General features: G+C 47.2%; 2 protein-coding genes across 2 annotated transcripts in view; one reads left to right on the forward strand and one right to left on the reverse strand.

The window, feature by feature from the left end:
• The window catches only part of LOC136632423 (zinc finger BED domain-containing protein 6-like), a 41,446-nt gene that overhangs the window by 9,662 nt on the left and 14,938 nt on the right, over positions 1-16,846 (reverse strand). The gene's annotated exons all lie outside the window — the stretch shown is intronic.
• CCDC27 (coiled-coil domain containing 27) overlaps positions 13,620-16,846 on the forward strand; it is an 88,682-nt gene continuing 85,455 nt past the window's right edge. Inside the window, exon 1 of the mRNA XM_066607287.1 lies at positions 13,620-13,699. Coding sequence (XP_066463384.1) covers positions 13,621-13,699 — 79 coding nt within the window. The 5' untranslated portion in view covers position 13,620. The remainder of the gene's footprint in view (positions 13,700-16,846) is intronic.

The raw sequence follows: 16,846 nt of genomic DNA on the forward strand, positions 1-16,846 counted from the left end.
TCCTATTCACATAGATATTGCTTACAAGAGTGAACTCCGATATGCTGAACAAGTCGGACACCCGTGTCAGCTCCACAGGATCAGGACAGAGTTTCAGCCTCTGAATATGAAAGATCTGGATGACGAGGAATCGAAAAAAGGACTAAACCTTTCATTATGGAAGTACTACAAAGGGGTTTTCCAGTTTTATGTAACTAAAGCTTAAAGAGCTTTTAAATTGCTCCACAGCCACTCGGTACTACCAGGTTGCTGCTGACCAGGACATGTGACTGCTGCAGCCAATCACTGCCTATAGAAGGTCACTACTGTGGTCAGGCGCAAACCTCTTTAACCACTATATAAAATGAAAAAGACCTGTACTTTTAGATTTTCTGTGTTTCAATACCTCACCATTTCAAGATCTTTGCTTGCTGTCCGTGAATGAATAACTGGCCTAAATTCGGAGATGGAAAACATGCATAGACCCAATACGTTTCATAGCTCATATTTTGCTACATTGTATCCAGTGTAAACAATTCAATTTGATCTAAACAGTACTGTACTCCAGAAGGACAAATGTATTCGTGCAGGTAAAAGGCTTTACAAATTAGTGCAGATTAGAGCAGTTTGTGTATTTAGCTCACAAAAGGATTACCTAAACTGAATCTGACTACATCCAATCCTCTGTTGTCAGAAGCATTAGATCAGTATCTGAAAATAAGAATATTCCCATTCACTAACAGCAAGCAGAGATGGTATTAGTGTATTCTGCCGGTGGCGTCAAGATACACTAATACCAGCAGAGATTATGGAAATAAGGAAGTTATTCTAAGTACATTTGAAAGTTGCAGAACTTTTAATTATATAACAAAAGCTACATTTATATAAAACCAGAAAACCCCTTCAAGCAAAAATCCACGGTCAGTGTCAGGTTTTTGGCACCAGACATCAATAAATAAGTTCATGTAAGCAATGGACAGCGGTGCTGCATGCAAGTCATAAGCCATACGGGACCCCAATTAAAGGGGTTGTCCCGCGCCGAAACGGGTTTTTTTTTTTTCAACCCCCCCCCCCCCCCCCCTCGGCGCAAGACAACCCCGATGCAGGGACTGAAAAAAAGAACAGCACAGCGCTTACCTGAATCCCCGCGCTCCGGTGACTTCTATACTTACCGGTTGAAGATGGCCGCCGGGATCTTCTTCCTCCGTGGACCGCAGCTCTTCTGTGCGGTCCATTGCCGATTCCAGCCTCCTGATTGGCTGGAATCGGCACGTGACGGGGCGGAGCTACACGGAGCCCCATTGAGAAGATAAGAAGACCCGGACTGCGCAAGCGCGTCTAATTTGGCCATTCGACCATTTTAGACGGCGAAAATTAGACGGCAACCATGGAGACGAGGACGCCAGCAGCGGAGCAGGTAAGTGAAAAACTTTTTATAACTTCTGTATGGCTCATAATTAATGCACAATGTACATTACAAAGTGCATTATTATGGCCATACATAAGTGTATAGACCCACTTGCTGCCGCGGGACAACCCCTTTAATAAAAGAAGAACTGGTGACTTAGGAGTGTGTTGTCCATTGGACAACAACTGATGTGGACTTAGGCCTCCTTCCCACAGACGGATTTCCACCGCGTAATAAGCGGCGATAATCCGCCGCGCTGCCCGCAGCTATTAGGTTCTATTGAACCTAATAGCTCAATGCTCACGGTGCGGAATTCCATCGCGGAATTCCGCACTGTGAAATCACCCGTCCTCACCCGCGGCTACTCTATTTGCCACAGGTGTACGCGCGGACGGCTTCCATTGCAATCAATGGAAGACGTCCTTCACGCTATCTTCCGCTGTAGCACACTGGAAGATAGAGTGAAACCGCTTCCCCGCCTACCGCCGCGTCATGTGACGCTGTGGGTGTGTCATGTGACATGGCCGGCGTGTAACATGACGCTGCGGTGCGTCACGCCGAAGCGTCTTGCGGGACGTAGGACGCCGGATCTGCAGGTAAGTATTGGGGTCTCTGGGGGGCGCCGTAACGGTCGTGTGCAGCCGGCCTTATAGGTAGAATTCCTCTAGAACGTCCCAATTAGCATCAGGTTGTTTACCAGTGACCTCAGTGGGGAAAACCGTGGTATTACATAAAAAAAAAAGATAAAATAGAACATTTCCAAACATATTTCATCTACTTCTACATGTAACGAAAGCATCAGAATCAGATCCTAAAACCCCACAAAGGTTCCCATCTGGTCCTGCACTGGAAATAGAGCCAGGCGATTCCTACAGAATGTATTTTGGCTACATGTTTAGTTATGTATCTGGCTCACCCCGAAAGTTCTCAGTGTGCACAGAGATCTCAGTAATCCTTCCTGTGTGACCCCATTTATTCTGTGCTGTAGGGGTCACCCCCAGACAATAGGCCCCGAATGACATATACAACTATTCATGCTGAAGACATGTTCCAGAACATAAAGCGGTTGTCTGGGATTTATTTAAAAGGAAAAAAAAGAAGGGGTCTTGCAAAAAAGGAGGGATCCATAGGTACATGCAATAATAGGCTGCAGTACCATGCAGCACATAAGCTGCAATAACAAACGGATAAGAGTGGCACTCTTACTAAGGGAAGTAGCAAACTTTCTAATATCAGACAACTCCTTTAAACATCAAGGACCTATCCTTAGGACTATCCTAGGCCATCAGTATTTAAATGGTGGGGGTCCAAGCCTTGAGATTTCAAGGGTTAACAGAAGAGGCTGTGGTGCTCCATAATTTACACAGGTATATCCCTGCATGTCCATGACCGGTACTGCATCTCAGTCCCACTCACTTGAACGAGCCTGAGCTACTATACCAAGCACAGCCTCCTGTATGGACAATTCATTGATCTGGTTATCAAGGGTAAGATCTCCGTGAACAAACATTGATGGCTTACACGAAACCTACATCTTCAGTGACCTGTATGGGAGAGCAGGCACACCACCGGAACCAGGGAGCGGGCGAGTTAAAAAAAAAAAATAAAAAAAAAATACCCCATCTTTCCGTCATATCACCTAACATCACCATAATTTATAGACATGCAGCACTTTTCAGCTTACATAAACTATGTTCCACTGGGAAGGAGTGCATGACAGTATAGTTGTAGGGGATTGAATGGAAGAAAAGATTTTTTAAATTCTGCACCCGTGGTTTCAGTCCATTGGCATCATTTACCATGCGGTTTACCTATATGAAGATGAACAACGGAAGTTGGTACAAAGGGATCACCCTGTGGGAGGTGCAGGGGGTCAGACAGTAGTGCTACAGAGAGGGGTCCAGTTAAAGGCAGATGCTCAGTAGAACAGGGCAGTGGATGAGGGAGCCCGGCGTGGCCTTGCCAGGAGCAGTACACACAAACCTTTGTACACTCCAGCAGATGTTTGGTGAGATCATATTGAAAGGCATACATGAAAGCACTTTGGAGATGGACAGACTGCCCGCTGCCCACGGGAGACTGCAGTGAGATCATGGAATCATCGCAAACTGCCAAACCACTTCATTACTCTGCCCGTTCCCCAGAGACAGGACTTTACTTGTATACTACTGCAAGGAGAATTAACTCATGACCTACCGGCGCCAAAGAGGTCACTCCTGTTCACATCTCCTTTACCTATGTTCAACATGCACTTTAGGAAATGTACCCCACAGGGTTTTTTTTTTTTTTCAACAAGTCAGTGGGTAAGATGTATGGCCTACAGTATATATAGCCAGGTATCCTGCTTTCCCTGTGTGTACTAAAAGTCCTTGGCCCAAAGAAAGCCTTTTTTTTTTTAAAGTTAGGTACCTGTCCTAACATGTTGGATGGGCCCACATGTATTGATCAAAATATGCGCCAAGAACCTTAAATTATTATGTGGTTAGTACAAACAGTTGTGCAATTTTATGCAGATAAATATGTGTATGAGTGCTGAAGCGTGCGTTTCTGTTATTGTATCTGTTACAGCCCCGGCCTGTCTGCACATTCACACTTAATTTGTTGGAAGTGCTGACTTTTGTTTTTTGTATGACTTTTGTATACAGTTGCATACGTCATGGTCATAGCTTCAGATTATACACCAAACAGTGAAAAACCACAAGACACACTGGAAACTTGTGTGCCAACCAATATGACTTTCTCAGGGGTTGTTGCCAGTAATACCATAATTTGTGAGGCCTAGCGTCCATGGGTGGGTTTGAGCTGCGGGACACCTGTGCAGAATTTGCATTTCAAGCCGACCATAGGGAACCATGGATGTCAGCACCTGAATTTACACATGCAGATCTGTCTTCTGGATTCCGCATGCGGAAAACAAATCGCAGCACGCTCCATCTTAGTGCAGATTCCATGCAGACGGCTTCCGTTGGGGCAGTTCAACAATTCCACAGGAAAGCAGGAGTTTGGAGAGAGAGAGAAAAAAAAAAAGTACTGTACTGCACATGTGCGCCGGCTGGAGCTTCCACACACATCTGCAGTACAGAAAATAGAAGATCCAGACAGATACGCAGGGTCGAAATCTGCTGCGGGCTCCCGCATGCAGAATCTGAACCGCCCTGGGCATGAGGCCCAAGATTGTGGGCCTCCGTCACACGGGCGACACTGCATCTCCACGAGAAAAATCGCAGCGATATTGCGTCGCTGCACTGTGCGATATTGCTGCGTCTTCTCGCGGCAATGCTGCAATTTTTTAGCACTACAAAGTCGCCTGTGATTATAAGCCCTACCCGGAAATAAGCTGTAACTGAGGAGGGGGGAAAAAAAAAAAAAAAAGGATACATCTCCTCTCCCGCGCTGTCTGGGGCGCCGCAGCAGATTCTGCCTAGGTCCCAGCAGTGATCATCTTCTGCCCTAGAATTGAAAAATCCCTGGCTGCTGGAAGCGCTGGCTATGATTGGCTGACACTCAGCCAATGACAGCCAGTGCTTGATGAATAGCTGTGATTGGTTCAATAAAGACCTACACTATTAAGGCTTGTTACCACACGCGTATATTGGCTTGCGTTTTCACGGCCGGCCGATACACGCTTCCATCTGAGTAGTCCCCCCCCCCCAATTCCCTCACCAGTTCTCTGCTTCTCTCCTCCCTTCTGAGCGGTTTGCAATGGGAGTGGGCGGGACAGAACAGGAGCTACCCCCCCCCCCCCTTCTCCCCTGCATTGCAAATGCTGCAGTAGAGGAAAGAGGCAGAGAGCAGATAAGGGAAGGGGGGGGGGGGGGGCAACTGCTTAGATGGAAGCATATATCGGACCGCTGTGAAAACGCCGACTCATATCCACCTGTGGTAATAAGTCTTTAAAGACCGCACGTGGATTTAAACAATACATGCAGGTTTTTGATGCATTTTATAACTGTGTTAAAAGTGGCCAATGATCTACAGGAGATACCCAGATTATACCAGCTTGGTCTATATCACTATATACAGGAGATCCCAGGTTATATCTGCATGGTCTGTATCACTATTTACAGAGAGAAGTATACACATCTCCTGTATACAGTGATATCGACCATGCTGGTGGAAGGCTGGATTCATATCTCCATTGAGACCGTCGGCCGTAGGTTCCGTCGCAGATCCCGCTCAAAATGCTGGAAGAAAAAGCGCAGCATTCAGTGCTTTTTCTTCTATCCAAAAGCCAGGCAGCTGAGCAGAAAGCAGATAGACTCCAATATAATCAGTGGGATCTGTCAGACGCTGTTCGGTTCTGTCCAGGAACTGCCTTCACACTGGCATGAAAATCGTGTGCAAGATTTGTGTATTGCGAGACGCACAAATATGAACCCCAATCATTCGAATGGGGTCATGCACACGAGCGATGTTTTCCTCTATGGCTCTGTGACGCGATGCAGGAAGAAAATTGCAGCATGTACCATCTAGCTGCAAGATCCCTTCCCCGAGCGCCAGGCTGCGGGTCGCAGCGGTGAAACGGCATATGGCGAGGCCCGCAGCCCCCTGTTTGCTAAGGGTATGGGTCGCAACTGCAACCCCTAGCAGTACGCCAGTGCCCATCACTAAGGGCAGGTGATCTGCCTGTGTAAAACCCACTCTTGGTGAGTTTGGAACTCTCTGCCTGAGGACTTGGTGATGGCATAGTCCCACTGCTCTTACAGTAAAGAACCCCTTCTATGTTGGTGTAGAAACCTTCTTTCTTCTAGAGGCACCTAGCTTTCCTACAGTCCTGAACAGCAAATCTTCCAGATTATACAGACTTTGTCCGCCTGCAGACGGCCGGGTTGGCTCCTGCTGCGAGAATTCTCACAGCGGGATGCGGACCCGTGCCCCTTGCAGAGACCTGCGGCTCACCCGCTCCGGACCGTCACTACTGACATTTCTGTGCGGGCCTCTGCAAGACCTGCACAGAAATAGAACATACCGCGATTTTCACGCGAACAAATCGCGTCTGTGTGCATAGGATTGGGTTTTGTGATGTAATTCTATGCATGTGGGCACGGATGGAAATTCTGTGCGGAATTTCCGCCCGTGTGCAGGGGGCAATACAGGAGGAGGAAGGTAAGTAACACTAGGCAGTTTTACCTCTCAGGAACCAGGGAAAGTTAGGTAATCACTCCTGTGGGTTCTGTAATGGTGATTGTGACCCAGCTTTCCAGGAAACAGATACTTATAACAAAAAAAACAAAAAAAAACCCCCACACACATATACCGAGAACCCGGGACTGCAATGTGCCTCCGGCTCTCATTACCATAGTTAGGGCCCGTTACTATTTGTTTTGTAGAAAGGCACAAATTAATGAGTGGTTCGCTCTGCTATTTTGGTGTCAGCTGTACTTACAGATTCAGCCAACGCTTAGAATCAGCAGCTGGCACCAAACCAAGCTAAACAGTCGTCACAAATGAGAAATTAATTTTTTTTCTCTTCGTTCTGGTGCGAGACTGATAGATATAATTAGTTTCTGCTGAACAGTAACAGAGATGAAGGGGCCAGTATGTTTTATCATGGTCACCACTTGGGTTTATCCGAAGATAAGGCAGATATATTGCAGGGCCTGCTCCATACCAGTCCCACAAACGGGACCAAAAAGGGCTTAGCCTATGCCAGTTTGCATAAAAGGAGAATTTTTTTTTAGCTCCTTAGAAGACAGTCCTGCATTTATTCTGTCCCATCCATATAGAAATAGCCTGCTCCATATGTTGGATCCAGACAGGAAGTGCGGCATTTATAATATATGAGGATTCAGACAGATACATGTTGTATATATTAATTACAAAACTATTGCTACAATGTATGCTCTACCCATATGGTTGGGTACAGTATCTAGAGCATTGTGGATAGAAACTACATACACACAAATCTATAGAACGCCTTCCTCCATATACGCTGACACCCCCCCCTCCTATATCGAATGATATGATGGGATATTGCCATGAGGCTGGGTTCACACAGGGCAGATTTGCTGCGGTTTTGTCGCGGATTGCCGTTGCATATCCGCACTGCGGCAAAACCGCTGCGTTTGCAGTGCAATGCAGCACAAATGAGATTTGCCAAAAAGCTGTTCTCACAGGACGTTTTTTTTCCGCACAGCCGCAGTGCGGAAATGCAACTGCGTCGCGGTTTTAAAAGATGCAGCATGTTCATTCTTTGGTCTCTTCCGCAGCGCTTTTTTGTCTATAGACCTCTATGGACGCAGCCAAAACTGCACCAAATACGCGACAAAAGTAAAAAAGCGCTGCGGAAAAAAACACGTACGGATTTTTCCACACGAAAATCCGCAGCAAAATCAGCAAGCCCAAATTAACTTTTGAAGCTGTTTTGCCGCAGAAGCAGTTCTTCTGCGGCAAAACCGCAACAGAAAAACCGCGGCAAAACCGCGACAAATCTGCCCTGTGTGAACCCAGCCTAATCACCTGCAATGATGCAAGTAGCAGCCAATACACTCCCATTAGGCTGGGTTTACACAGGGCGGATTTTCTGCGGTTTTGCCGCAGAAGAAATGCTTCTGCGGCAAAACCGCTTCAAAAGTTAATTTTGGCTTGCAGATTTTCCTGCAGATTTTCTTTCGGAAAAATCCGCAAGCGTTTTTTTCCGCAGTGTTTTTTCCTTTTTGCCGCGGATTTTGCTGCGTCCATAGAGGTCTATGGACAACAACCGCTGCAGAAAAAACAGTAGAGTGGACATGCTGCATCCTTGAAAACCGCGTTGCAGTTGCATTTCTGCACTGCGGCTGTGCGGAAAAAATCTGCCCTGTGAGAACAGCTTTATCGCAAAACTCATTTGTGCTGCATTGCACTGCAAATGCAGCGGTTTTGCCGCAGTGCAGATATGCCACGGCAATCCGCGGCAAAACTGCAGCAAATCCGCCCTGTGTAAACCCAGGCTTAATGTGTAATGTGCTCCATCAGGGCTCTTGCAGTCAAAAGTGACACAACTTTGATTGGCCAAATGCCTGTGTGAATAGAGACATCTAATACAGTTAGAAAAGGTATAACACACCTAGATTAATGTAGAGCCTCCACAACAGCACCTAACAGTTAAACAACAAGGTCAGCTCTGCTACATCTATCTGTATATGCACCACAAGAGTTTACACTTTTAGGCCTCATGTCCACGGTGAAAATCAGATCCGCTGCAGATTCTACATGTAGAATCTGCAGCGGGTCCCTCCTGCCCCGCGGACATGAGCGCTGAAAATAGCAATTTAAAAGCATTTACCTATCCGTAGCGGGCGGCGAAGCTCTGCTCTTCCTCACGGCCGGATCTTCATTTTCGGCCGGCGGATGAATTCCTGACGCCGGCGGCACGTCGCCGGCACGTCGTCGACGTGCCGCGCGCATGCGCCGGGCACATCCGCCGAGCCGAAGCAAGGGAGATGCGGCCGTGAGGAAGAGAAGAGCTTCGCGGTCCGCTGCGGGTGAGTAAATGCTTTAAATTCCTATTTTAGGTCTCCCGCGGATCCGGACGGCTTCCATAGAAGCCCGCGGGAGCCGTCCCCGCGGGAGACCCGCATGAAAATGGAGCATGGTCCAGATTTTTTCATGCTCCATTTTTTTTTAAATCACTTTTATTGACGATCCGCGGGTATTTATCTACCCGCGGGTGGTCAATGCATCCCTATGGGGTGCGGATCCGCGCGCGGGAGATCCGCTGCGGATTTTAAATCACATTTTGCCCGTGGACATGAGCCCTTAAGGTCCATGCATACAGCCCTCTACTGTATGCTGCCTTCAGAAGGTGCCAATTCTTTCCCTTTTACCCTCATTCACATGGAAAGTGTTCCTCTGTGTAGAATTGGAGGCTCTGTATGGATCCTGCTAGTGGAAACTAAAGAAATGTGGCCTGATGATATGAAATTCTAATCTTTCTCCAGTTACTCCACAGATATTTCATACATTCGGGGCTCTAGGTTACTTGCGGTAGGAAACGCTGCGACTGCGGAACATTTGGCCGCTGTTCTTTTATTTTTCTTAAGGATCTAGCTGCATATTTTAGAAGACACTGCCAGAGACACCATGTCAGATTTACTCTTAAATGAAGCAGAGGTGTGAAAGGAAAAAGAGCAAATCTGCCATGATTACAAAGAACTAAACAGCCTAAGTGACAAAACAGGCTCTTTTCCATAAAAAAGGAAGGAGGAAAATGTTGCAGCGCGGACGGTTTTTCTACATTTCTCTGTAATAGTTTATTAGCACATAACAGAACATCAGCAAATCCAACAAATGTAGGAAAGCTGAGTTTGTCATCAGGCACTACTTATATAGTGTAGACCATTACCTATGGATTTCCACATGACTGCCAGTAAACCTACTTATATTACTATTACCAAACCTATTCAAGCTTTTTAAATTACTGGAGAGCATATTAAAAGAGGTAGCCTGGACAGAAAAACTGAATCAAATGCACTTGGGCTATATAAAATCTTCATACTCACCTCACCTGAGCGGTCCTTCCAACAATGCCTATTTTTCCCGCTGCACCGTTCTTCTGGTTCCAGCAATGAGGCTGTAAAGGATAGAATTTCTTACCGAAATTACCGGGACAGGAAGCAATAGGCTTGAAAAGGCTCCTCCCTTCCATTCCTCAGTGTCTTCCAAATTACTTACATGGACATATTCTGGTTTATCAGGAAAACTTTTATTCACTCAAGAAAGAAACAACGTTAGTTCACATCAAAACACAAATAGAGGGGTGAGCTACCCGAACATTAACGGAAATATTACGCAATACTACCGCATGTATCAATAGACATATATAAATATATATAAAGTTTCTTTTTTTTTTTTTAAAGGGAGGAAAATGACATGCCGTCATGATGACTCGTAAAAAAGGAATTTTCAGTAAGAAATTCTATCCTTTTCCCTGGCGTCATCATGATGGCGGTACATGGAGCCATACCAAATTACTTCCCTAGGGTGGGACTATCGTCTGTAAAACCTTTCTACCGAACGATAAGTCTGAGGAATGATCGGTATTTGCCTGTAGTGCTTCACGAATGTGTGTGGGCTAGACCTTGTGGCCGCCCTGCATATCTGTTCTGGTGAAGCCATGGCCCTTTCTGCCCAAGAGCACGATACGGCTCTCATTGAATTAGCCCTCAGCCCTTCCGGAACCGCCTTGTTGCTGGAGGAGTAGGCTTGCTGGATCGCTGTTTTTATCCAGCGGCTAATGGATCTCTTAGAAGCCGCCTTTCCTTTGCCCAACCCTGAAATTGAACAAAGACATTGTCAGCTTTCCTGAAGGGAGATGTACGTTCTTAGTGATACAGAATGGCTCTTTTCACGTCCAGGCATATTCTTTCTTTTTATCGTTTCGGGGGTTCTGACAAAAAGGAGGGAAGGATAACCTCCCGCTGTCTATGGAATTTTTAGGCCACTTTAGGTAGGAAAAAGGGGTCCATTTTTAAGACACTCCTATCGTCCAATACTAATAAATACAGTGTTCTGCATGAAAAGGCCTGGATCTCGTTAACCCGCCTTGCCGTCGTAACCGCGACCAAAAGTATCGTTTTAAGGGTTAGTGTTATAACCAACGATTGTTCTATGGGTTCGAAGGGGGGGCCTACAGAGGCTTTTAAGTACTAGGTTTAAATCCCACGGAGGTACCGAACTCTGGACTACTGGCCTTATCCTCTCCGCCGCCTTCATGAACCTGCGGACTAACTTGTGCTCGGCTAATGGCTGATCCAGAAAGCACGAAAGGGCTGAAATCTGGACTTTAAGGGTCCCTGGGCTTAGATTTTCGTCCAGGCCTTCCTGAAGGAAGTCCAAAATCTCCGTTATAGAGGTGTCGAAGTTGGAAACTTCCGACTTCCTCCAGGAAGTAAACTTTTTCCATCTTTTATTATAGATGGTGGTGGTTACTGGCTTACGGCTCTGACAGAGTTGACACTACCCTGGCAGACAAACCTTGGTTTAGTAACATCTGTTTCTCAACATCCAGGCTCTTAAAGGGGTTGTCCCGCGGCAGCAAGTGGGGTTATACACTTCTGTATGGCCATATTAATGCACTTTGTAATGTACATTGTGCATTAATTATGAGCCATACAGAAGTTATAAAAAGTTTTTCACTTACCTGCTCCGTTGCTAGCGTCCTCGTCTCCATGGTTGCCGTCTAATTTTCGCCGTCTAATGGCCAAATTAGACGCGCTTGCGCAGTCCGGGTCTTCTTATCTTCTCAATGGGGCTCCGTGTAGCTCCGCCCCGTCACGTGCCGATTCCAGCCAATCAGGAGGCTGGAATCGGCAATGGACCGCACAGAAGAGCTGCGGTCCACGGAGGGAGAAGACCCCGGCGGCCATCTTCAACCGGTAAGTAAGAAGTCACCGGAGCGCGGGGATTCAGGTAAGCGCTGTGCTGTTTTTTCTTTAAGTCCCTGCATCGGGGTTGTCTCGCGCCGAACGGGGGGGGGGGGGGTTGAAAAAAAAAAAAAACCCGTTTCGGCGCGGGACAACCCCTTTAACTTCAGCTTCTGCACGTTGGGACACAGAACTGGGCCCTGCGACAGGAGATCTTCTCTGGCTGAGAGCCAGATTGGGTCTGCGAAAGCTAGGTTCAGGAGAAGGGGAAACCATACGCGCTTCTCCCAGTACGGGACTACTAGTATAACAGTCGCATTACTTCTCTGGATTTTCTGCAGGATCCATATTCCACGTTGGAGAGAAAGCGTCAGAACCCCCCCCCCGACTTTGTCTCTTGGGTTGAGGGAGAAGTATTTCGGGCATTTTGCGTTTACCCTGCTCGCGAAAAGGTCTACTTGCGGCATGCCCCAGGTGTCCACGATACGTCGGAACTCTTCTTGGTTCAGAGACCATTCTCCCGGATCCAGGTGTTTTCCGCTGAGGTAGTCTGCCGTCATGTTCTGAGACCCTCTGAGATGGACTGCTGTTAGAGACCGCAACATGACTTCGGCCCACCAGAAGATTCGGGCTGTTAGTTTTAGGAGATGGAAGTTCCTGGTACTTCCCGGATGACGAATAAGGGAAACCACAGTCATGTTATCTGAGAAAACTTTAAAGGGGTTGTCCCGTGAAACAAAGTGGGTCTATACACTTCTGTATGGCCATATTAATGCACTTTGTAATGTACATTGTGCATTAATTATGAGCCATACAGAAGTTATAAGAAATTTTTCACTTACCTGTTCCGTTGCTGGCATCCTCAATTCCATGGAGCCCGTCTAATTTTCAGCGTCTAATGGCCAAATTAGACGCGCTTGCGCAGTCCGGGTCTTCTTCTTTTCTCAATGGGGCTCCGTGTAGCTCCGCCCCGTCACGTGCCGATTCCAGCCAATCAGGAGGCTGGAATCGGCAATGGACCGCACAGAAGCCCTGCGGTCCACCGAGGGAGAAGATCCCGGCGGCCATCTTCAGCAGGTAAGTAAGAAGTCACCGGAGCGCGGGGATTCAGGTAAGCGCTGTCCGGTGTTCTTGTTTAACCCCTGCATCGGGGTTGTCTCGCGCCGAACGGGGGGGCTGTTGAAAAAAAAAAAAAACGTTTCGGCGCGGGACAACCCCATTAACGTGTTTGCCTCTTAAGGTGTCTCATGACCTGCGCAGCGCTTCCCAGATAGCCATAAGTTCCCTAAAATTTGAGGTCTGGGTTTTAGTTCCTGAGCCCCATTTCCCTTGTAACAGATGTTGTCCTATCTATGCTTCATAGCGGGGCTGACTAGCATCCGTGATTACGCTAACGAAGGGTTCGGGAACCCACTGGGATTCCGCATTTAGGTTATGTGCCGACAGCCACGAGCGAAGAGACCGGACAACTGACGATGACAGGGGCATCTTGTTATCTAATGAGGTTGCCGCTCTGTCCCAGTTACTCAGGACAGCCCTTTGCAGTGTTCTTGAATGTGCTTGGGCCCACGGTATAATCTGTATGCATGATGTCATAAGGCCCAACAATCTCATTCCTTCTCTTAATGATAACTGTTTTTTTCGCATGTATTTACGAACTGTCTGTCCTAGGCTCTCCTTCCTGGGTGGCGGTAGAGATAGAGTCTGGGACTCGACGTTTATCTGGACCCCAAGAATATTTTCCGAGTTTCCGGAAGAAGACTGGACTTTTGGAAGTTCACGATCCACCACAGTTTTTGGAACAGAGCGACTGAACAAGCGGTATCTTCCTTAAGGATTTTTACCGAGGGGCCTATCAGTAAAAAATCGTCCAGATAGGAAATGAGGTTGATGCCTGATGCATGGAGATCTGCTACCATCTCGACCACGATTTTCGAGAAAACCCTTGGAGTGGTAGATATGCCAAAAGGTAAGCACTGGAACTGGAAAGGATATAGACAGTTCTCGATTTCTACCACGAATCGCAGGTATTTATGATGTTCAGGAAGAATCGGGAGATGATAGTATGCATCCTTTAGGTCGATTGTACACATGTAATCCCCCCCTATTGACTAGGATTACTGCTGATCTAATTGTCTCCATCTTAAACTTTTTATAAATGATATACTTGTTTAAGCCTTTGAGGTTAAAGATCATCCAATGCGACCCATTTGGTTTTTTAATGAGAAAAAGGGGAGAGTCGTACCCCAATCCCTGTTCTACAGCGGGAACCTCCACTATTGTCCCCATATGTAGTAGGTTAGTGATTTATCGCGAATCTATTAGGAGGCCGAACAAAAAAAATTCTATTCTATACCCCTGGAATATTAACTGGAGAACCCACGGGTTTTCTGTAATGCCCTGCCATTCCTGAAAAAAACCTCAGCAATCTACCCCCACCTGGGAATTCTGTACTGGGGTAGCAACTTTCCCCGTCTTACCCCTGCCGCCTTTGGGGTAAGACCAGCGGCCCGTCTTTCCTTTTTCCTGATAGGGCCTGAAGGTAGGCCGTCGCTTGAAGGGTTGCGGGGTCCTCCCCTGGTCTGGAAACCCTTGGGTCTTATCCGCTGCTTTTTTCAGGATCTTGTCCAGATCAGCCCCGAAGATGTACTGCCCGTAGAAGGGGATGTTGCATAGTTTATTTTTAGATGTAGCATCCGCTTTCCAAGTTTTTAGCCAGATCGCTCTCCTGGCCATATTAGACAGTGGCGCATTCCTGGCTGACAGTCTAATTGTCTCAGCGGAGGCATCCACCAGAAAGGCTGTTGCTAACTTTAACAGAGGTATACACCCCTGGATCTCCTCTCTGGATGCTCTCTGCCTGACTTGGTCGTCCAGTTCCCCCAACCAAAGGAACATAGACCTGCCAGTGATGTGGCTGCAATATTTGACTCTAGGGCATAGGCTGATGCCTGCCATGCCCACTTCATGAGGACATTGACCTTATTGTCCATGGGGTCCTTTGGATGGGAGGACTCCTCAAAGGGAAGCGCTGTTTTCCTGGCCATCTTGGCCACCTGTGCGTCCACCTTCGGCACGCTCTCATACTCCCGTACATCTTCCTCCGAGAATCTAAGTCTCTATTCTCGGGGCAGATACAGGTGTTTGTTGGGGCAGGTCCATTTGTCGGAAAATCACTTTCTTCAGCGTAGTGTTTACCGGTAAAACAATCCTGTTTCTGGCCCTTAGTCCGCCGAACATGTCGTCCTGGACAGACCTTGGTTCCACGGTATCCTCAACTTTCATGGTGCCTCTTACCACTTTCAGAAGCTCGTCAAGATCACCTGAGGCGAAGTAATATTTTTCAGTCTCATCCGTAGCCTCGGGAGGATGATTGAATAATTCGCCCTCTGAGAGCTCGCCTGGGCCTCATAGTTTTTTTTTTCTCCTGCTGAGCCAATGGAAGGCTAGAGATGGACGCTCGCACTTCCTCTCTAACTAGGGACCTTATGTCCTCCATGAATGCCGACAGCTCCTCCTTAAGGATTTTGGCTGTGCATTCCGGTCATAACGATTTTTTATATGCATCCTCTAATTTTTCAAGGCACATAGAGCACTTTCTATGCCTCTTTTTAGGATCCTGCTTAACTTTAACAGATTCCCTGTCCTGCAACAATACATGCATAGGAGGCGCATAAATACACACAGTGCCCCCCCTTAAACCAAACTTTGTACATATTGCACCTTTTCTTGGTTTAGTGGAACACTCACAGTTTGCAGGGCCTCCACGTCAGTCTCTCTACTGGTCATGCTGGAAGAAGGAGAAGGCCAGAAAACCGGAGACGCACACTTCTATAAAGCTGCTGCTGTAGTGGAGGCTGTCAGGGGTTTTTAAATATGGCGGGGCTTCCATATCCGGGTTCTGCCGGCGCGTGACGTCATCACATCGTGACGCGTCATAAGCCCTGCCCCCCTGCGTCGCATGCGCGGCCCGCGCGCTGAATCCTGCTGCCCGTGGGAGAGGGGTCTCAGGAGCCCCTGGCCTGCCGCTCACCCTGGCATCGTGGATGGAAAGAGAGGGGAGGCAAAGCCTGTAACCCGCCATTCCCCCCGTTGATCCTGTCGGCTCCATGGAAGGAGCCCTCTTGCTGGTCCCTGTAGGGACAGGAAGCACTGAGGAATGGAAGGGAGTAGGAGCTTTTTCAAGCCTCTTGCTTCCTGTCCCTACAAGGTCAGAGGGCAACCTCCATGTACTGCCGTCATGATGACGCCGGGGAAAAAAAGTGTTAGGACCTCAGTGAGGTGTAACTTGCCATAGAAGAATAATGGGGAAAACGCACCAAAATCATAGCATGTGCTATTGTTGATTTTTGCCGCATAGTGAGCCAAGTTGGTGCAGGACTGGTATTTAAAAAGTTGGTGGTTGTGTTACCAGCGTCCATGAAGGAGCAGTAAAGCAGCAGCCCTTGAGCTGCTGAGGGCGCAATGCCAATAGCAGGAAACTTAGGGTATGGCGCTCACAATTGCGGATTTAGCTGAGTGCTCGCTTTGGCCAGGAGAAGGAGAAACATCCAGCACAAGAAACTGTAAGTGAGGCCAACCTCTGAAAAGGACTGAACATGTGCACACTGAAAGAAAGAGTTAGCGAATAATCAGCAGGCCTCCTGCACTGTACCCGGACTAGATTAGGGAAATTGGACAGAATGACATTCCCTATTTCTTGAGCTCCTGAGGGTTGTCAGCAAATTAGTGAGCGGGGAACGCGCCTTATTTCATGACTGAAATATTTCACAGTGAGAAAATAGAAAGACGGATGTAGGATGTAGAGGTGCAGGAGCCCAAGACAAAAGAGTAAGTGTGAGTCATGCTCAGTTATCTGTACTTCTCTAATAATATAGCAGTATTAGCAAAGTGTTACAGATATTACTCAGAAGGTATTTCAGCTTGTTCACACTTGCTTTTATTTCCGTTTTGAATCTCCGTCTGTTCAGTTTTTGGAGCAGAGACACAGAAATAGAACGGAAATAAACTGTTCTAATTTTTACCTCATCGATTTCAATGGTGTTTATAAAAAATGGAAATCAACAAATCCTTCCATTTGCTTCTGTTCCTGCTGTGCCATTTGTTCAGTTTAAAA

The sequence above is a fragment of the Eleutherodactylus coqui genome, chromosome 6, assembly GCF_035609145.1.
Source record: "Eleutherodactylus coqui strain aEleCoq1 chromosome 6, aEleCoq1.hap1, whole genome shotgun sequence".
Lineage (NCBI taxonomy): Eukaryota > Metazoa > Chordata > Amphibia > Anura > Eleutherodactylidae > Eleutherodactylus > Eleutherodactylus coqui.